Raw genomic sequence first — 6,393 nt, 5'->3', positions numbered from 1 at the left:
ATGCGGATCCAGCCCCTTGTGTGTACTTAGGAGAGAGAAAAGGGCATCGTCTTAAAATCTGATTTTTGAGGATTGTAATGGCAGTCAAGACCAAAAGGAGAATGTTTCTGGGGACACCTCTAAGATCTCTCCATCTTGGTGTGGCGGGGTGGACAAAAAACGAAACCAAGATTTCAGTAAGCTTTTAAAGACTTTTCTTGGTTGGATCAGACACGTTCGGACACAAGAAAGCTTTGACATAAGTCACCCCTTAAAGAGATTTTGTATTAAATGATAGGATGGGGAGAGAGAGAAAAAAAATGAAAAACCCCAAGTCCTTTCTACCTGCAGGAGAGTTGTGTTCCCCAAAGAAAATGACACCGCTGTGTGATATTTTGAGGTTCACCAAGAAGTGAACCTCAAAAATCACACAGCTTTATGTTAGATAATTATGAGAACAAAGCCCATTTTAAAGCCTTTATTAAGCCTTACTGTCTCATTCATTAAAAGTGGGCAATGATGCCCAATTATGGCCCGTTCCCCAGAATCTGCTTGGTCCTTTAGGGACAGGAGCATCTGGATTTGGGGGTGGGTAAATATGTATGCAGGCCAAACTAAATAAAGGTATTACGGATCCTATAAAGAGACCAAAAAGGGTTGGAAACGAAAGCGGCTTTTAGAAGTAGCTTTTCCTTTGTCAAAATATTAAAAATCATCATTGCAAAAATCTTTTTTAAAACCCTGATTAAAAAAAAGCCTCATCAAGAAGTTTTGTATCCCTGAATGTAAAAGACGGTCAAAAGCCGAAGCTCTGAGCCTTTCCTTTCCTAAAGGAAAACAAATCTAAGAAATAAGAAAGAAAAAACGGCAGGAGGACCTCCCTGAGATTAAAAATTAAAGACGCTGAGGTTTGCCAGGCAGGCAGGCTGCTCAGGTGGAATGCATTGGGTGCCCCATCACGGCCGAGGTCGAGGCGGGAGCGATAAAAACTTCTCCTTCGTGGAACTGCGGCACGTAAACAGCAGCAAAAGTAGTTGTGTTGTAGCCCTGGGGCGGTGGGGACAGCTGGTGATGGGCGGAGCCAAGACCGTGGGGCGGAGCTTGGAGCGGCCCATGAGGACAAGCTTGAGGTAGAATAGGACCATCGGATTCATCCCGAGACCCAGCTCCTGGGTTGCGCTTGCCCTTCTGACGGCGGTTGCAAAACCAGACGCGTACTACCTACAAGAGACAAAGCACGTGTAAGTTATGACATGAGCGCTTAAGACTTATATACTGCCCCGTAGTGCTTTACAGTACTCACTGGGGTGGTAAGGGGTGGGGTTACATACAATAACAGCATATTGTTCTAACTAATCTGGGGCCTCATTTTACCGACCTCGGAAGGATGGAAGGCTGAGTCAACCTTGAGCTGGTCAGGATCAAACTCCTGGCTGCGGGCAGAGTTTGCCTGCAATACTGCGTTTTAACCATGGCGCCACCATGGCTTATGGTCAAGCTGATATGGTGAGGGACAAATTACTGTGCTAATACTCTCCACAATGGCCTCTCCGTAGCTCCTTGCACAGCCCATCCTCTAGAAAGGCTCTCTACATGGCCTGCGCTTGAATGTTGCAACAGCAGAAGAAACTGAACTAGTATCTCCACATGCCATCCTTAGAGAAGCATACAAACCAGCGTCTGCATTTCCTTCGTCGGATGAAACCACCACATCTTTCTCCTTCTGTCCTGGCCATTTTTTAATACAGAGGCACAATTGAGAGGCGTTTTAACAAACTACATCCCTGTTTGGTTTGGTGGTGGTAGTGCCTCAGATAGAAAGTCCATATAGAGAGTGGTGAGGACAGCAGAGAAGATTACAGGAAGCTCGCTTCCCGTTATTCAGGATACTGCTTATAAGCGCTTATGTGCTTAGAGCTCAAAGCATTGTTAGAGACCCCACATACCCACTTCACAGTCCGTTTCTGTTGCTCCCCTCTGGGAGGAGGTTTCAAAGCATTTCTAGCAGGACTACCAGATTCTGTAACAGCTTTGTTCCAGTTATGCCATCCATCTGGTAAACTCACAGGATTCATTTTTCCCGCCATGTACATGTATACATCTGGTCTAGACTTGTTGTTCTGTGTAATATAACGTATGTGGGTATATGCATAAATGTTGTATTTATTTATTTATTTAGTCAAATTTGTGTAGTGTATATTGGAGGTGGTGACGTTTGAGAGCTGTATGCAACGAAATTTCATTTTAATGTATGCCGATTCGTGTACATTCAAAGTGACAATAAAGTTATTCTAAGTTTAAGCTCTGAGGTTTATCTCTGGGTTTAACAACCCTTCATCTCCTGAACAGGGGAGTCATAGCACTCTCAACACTTAGTTCCCATCCTTGAAATGGGAGTCATGGGAGACTTTAACAGACAACGTAGAACCGAAGAAGCTTCTTGGATGAGAAGTGAAATGTCTTCAAGCAAAACAAAGAAAATCCAGTTGCCTTTTGAAAAAAAAAGCACCTTTGGGATAGCCATGACCTGGATAACTGAGAATCTCCACAGACAAATGTTGAAGGGGACATCCCAACTGGCTATACACATTGCAATCAAGCTTGGTTTATTTCATCAGGTGGCTCTTGGATTTAATAAACCATCAATGATTCAGTTTCCAATAAAGGAGAATATTTGTAGCTCAGGCTTGAAACGAGGGGTCCTTGGTGCTCTCTAAACTTGGTTGTTTTCTTGCAGATGGTTCATTACCCAAACTAGGTAACATCATCCGTGATAGTCGGATGATGTTACCTATTTTGGGTACTGAAACTTCTGCAAGAAAACAACCAAGCTCAGGGAGCACCAAGGACCCTCATCATTCAGTCTGCACCACCTAAGCCAGGGGTCTCCAACCTTGGTCCCTTTAAGACTTGTGGACTTTAACTCCCAGAGTCCCTCAGCCAGCAAAGCTGGCTGAGGAACTCTGGGAGTTGAAGTCCACAAGTCTTAAAGGGACCAAGGTTGGAGACCCCTGAGCTAAGCAATAACCCATGGTTTCCAGCTGACACCAACTAGATTCACACAACGTACTAAGCTTAAAAACCAACCAACCATATGAACCATAATGTTCTGTCCCCCCTCGCCTCCGTCCGAGTGATGGCTTAATTAACCAGCACTATCAGCTCTGGCAGCAAAATAGCAAGCGTATGACAAGTGTCTCTGTTATCTCCCTCGATGCCGATGAGTCACCCAGGAACAAACTGTACTTCAGCTCTTAGTTAAGCAGTTAATTTGCCTGCTATGAAGAGGCACAGCAGCTCTTGCTGCCTTTATATCCTGTGGGGTGTGGCTCCATGACTCAGCACTTCCTAGGCCTGCCCCACCCCTGCTTCTGTTGTTCTCACCTCTCCTGCCTACAAAACCTAGGGTCCAGCCAGGCCTGATTGCCATCAGCTGGGTCTGCAGGCTTGGCCTGGGGGGAAAAGAGTGGAGGCCTCGTTATCTCTTCCACCTGGCCTGCCTCTGGCTCCTAGAGCTGAGCCAGGGAAGCCTGTGCTCCTGAGGTAAGTCCTGACTGACGGCCCTTCCCCCTCACTTTCCAAGTCACTTTCTGGCAGGAGGCCCGGCTGGGGGGGGGGGCGCAGACACAACACATAATGAAATGTGAACCCAATGAAAACAAGACCATTATACAGCCTGTCAACTTTCCAAGGGATTTGCTCTCTGCCAGTTTCATTCACCTCAGAATTGTGGTAATGATAAAAAGTCCACACCAGAATGCTTTGGACAAGCATCAGATACTGACACAACGTTTGCGCCTTGAGTAGTGTGTCATTTGTAAATGAGCAACGAGGAAGCAATGGCCCCAACTGATACAATCCAGAAGACTGGATTGAGCACTCTCTGGGTCAGGGGTCGCCAACCTTAGCAACTTTAAGACTTGTGGACTTCAACTCCCAGAGTCCCTCAGCCAGCTTTGCTTTGGTTATTATGAAAATCATAGGGTTATTTTGTCACTTTTCCAGATTGACAGGTAGAGTGTTCCGAAAGAAAATACCTCATGTTTTGGCATTTTATCCTGAGTTTTGACAATATCCCAAAACATCTTTGTTCTATGGGTTCTGCGATAAGCATTCTGTTCACTTACTTTTATCCTGAAAAAATAATCTGTGCAGGAAACTGTCTTATCACCCAACCTAAAGATCATCTTCTAAATCAATTTTTCTCTAAATTAGGTGGCTGAAAGTACCCAGAATGGACTATCCCTCTATCTTCTTCTTTGGCCCCAGGACAGATAAAGAATTTTTAAATTCCCATTTTTTTGCTAAGGCAAAAAAAAAAAAAACACCATATTTTTCAGAGTATAAGAGTACCTTAGTTTTTGGGGAGGAAAATAAGAAAAAAGCTGATTGGCAGGTGGATCGGCCTCCCGGAACACCCCCAATCAGCTGTTCCCAGAGATGAATTTTAGCAACAGGTTCCTTGGTTGTGAGCTCTGTGCCTTGCTTTTTTTTCTGCCTCTGAAACTTCTGAAACTCTGTTTCAGAAAAAACTTTTTTCTGCCTCTGAAAGCCTCCGAAACAGAACTTCAGAAAAAAAGCCTCTGAAGCTCTGCTTGGGGGCTTTTTTTCTAAGCTCCATTTCTGATGCTTTTTTCAGCCTCTGAAACCTCCTTTTGAGAAGCTGGGTGGGGCTACATTCAGAGTATAAGACACACCCAGATTTTCACCCACTTTTTGGCGGGGAAAAGGTGTGTCTTATACTCCGAAAAATACGGTAAATAAAAGATCATCTTCTAAATCAATTTTTCTCAAAAAAAAAAAAAAGTCTTTTGGAATGTAACCCACTCAAAACTGTCAGTTGGCAACTATCACCATGTCTGATGGCAATGACTTTTCACAATTTAACCCTGGGCGGTGGGTGACCCGCTTCTGAATCTCTCTGCAATTCCTTTCTGACCCTTTTGGAGTCTGGGCACTTTTGGAGTACCCAGAATGGACTATCGCTCTTATCTTCTCCTTTGGCCCCAGGACAGACATTTTAATTTTAATTCCCCATTGTTTGCTAAGGGGGGGGGGGAAAGTGCTTTGTTCTTTTGGAATTCAACCCACTCAAAACTATCATCCTGATTTCTTCCAAGCAAAACAAAACAAAATTGTGCACACTTTGAATCAGACATCACAATCTGACCCTGGAGAGCTAGGATATCGTGCACCGAGATGGTGGCTGCTTTGGGGAAATGCAATAAGACGGGTGTGGGGGTCACTCACATCCTTCTCCAGGCAGAGGTCGTCAGCAATCTGGGATATCTCCTGCAGGTTAGGCTTGGGGCAGCGCAGATAGTACGACTCGAGGGAACCCCGCACGTTGTTCTCAATGCTGGTGCGCTTGCGTTTCCGAGCCTGGATCATGGCCGACTCCATGGAGCACAGTTGCTGCACAGAGGACGAGAGCTATGTTTGGAGTCACTGCTTGGAGGTCACAACCCCTTCTGACCCACCCAATAAGACAGTCCCTTCTCCACCTCTGCTTAAAGTTATGGCAGCCACAGAGGGAGCAAAAAAAACCCAATAGCTTCTGGTGTCACAAACAAAGGCAAATATACGTGTCCCAGGATAATGTTGCAGGATCCAATCTGGGTCGGTCAGAGAGACCAGAGGTTTTGTCTTCTGAGTTTTTGGACTCGTGCTGGATGGAAGTTCCCTGAGGACAGGCTCCAGTAAGAGTCCAAAAACTTGGAAGACAAAAACGACTGGTCCTGATGACCGACCCAGATTGGATCCCGCTTCAGATCTCGCCAGCATCTGCTACTTACAAGGTTAAGCAATCTATGCTGTGATAAATCCCATTGCAATGGTCTAAACCAGGATTCTCCAACCTTGGCAACTTGAAGCCTGGAGGACTTCAACTCCCAGAATCCCCAGCCAGCTGGTTTGGGCATTCTGGGAGTTGAAGTCCTCCAGGCTTCAAGTTGCCAAGGTTGGAGAACCCTGGTCTAAACATCTCCCTTGGGTACCCTTTGGTCTTTTTAACTCTCTATCCTTGTCATTTCTGCACAGAGGTAATATTCGACTTACGACCACAATTGAAATTTCAGCATTTCTGTCGCTAAGCAGCACAGTTGTTCAGTGAGTCACACTGGATTTTACATCCTTTTTTTTCTCGCCATGGTTATTAAGTGTGGGGCTGCAAATTCACTGTTTTTTAAGTGAATCACATGGCCGTTAAGTGAATCTGGTTTCCCTTGTTAACTCTGCTTTCAGAAGTCAGGTGGGAAGGTCGCAAATGGCCGTCAAGTGACCCAAGGATGTTGCCATCATCATGAACGCATGACGATTGCTTGATGCCTGAATTTTGATTGTGTGACCATGGGGATGCCGAGATGGTTTTAAGTCACTTTTTTTCAATGCTGTTGCAACTTTGAACACTAAATG

General features: G+C 45.1%; 1 protein-coding gene across 1 annotated transcript in view; it reads right to left on the bottom strand.

The window, feature by feature from the left end:
* Positions 1 to 544: 544 nt before the first annotated feature.
* LOC131191172 (POU domain, class 5, transcription factor 3-like) overlaps positions 545 to 6,393 on the bottom strand; it is a 28,127-nt gene continuing 22,278 nt past the window's right edge. Inside the window, exons 5-6 of the mRNA XM_058169024.1 lie at positions 5,230 to 5,394; positions 545 to 1,200 (exon numbers count right to left, since the gene is read on the bottom strand). Coding sequence (XP_058025007.1) covers positions 910 to 1,200; positions 5,230 to 5,394 — 456 coding nt within the window. The 3' untranslated portion in view covers positions 545 to 909. The remainder of the gene's footprint in view (positions 1,201 to 5,229; positions 5,395 to 6,393) is intronic.

This window comes from Ahaetulla prasina, chromosome 2 (assembly GCF_028640845.1).
Source record: "Ahaetulla prasina isolate Xishuangbanna chromosome 2, ASM2864084v1, whole genome shotgun sequence".
Classification (NCBI taxonomy): Eukaryota; Metazoa; Chordata; class Lepidosauria; order Squamata; family Colubridae; genus Ahaetulla; species Ahaetulla prasina.
This window is presented reverse-complemented; position numbering and strand designations above follow the sequence as displayed.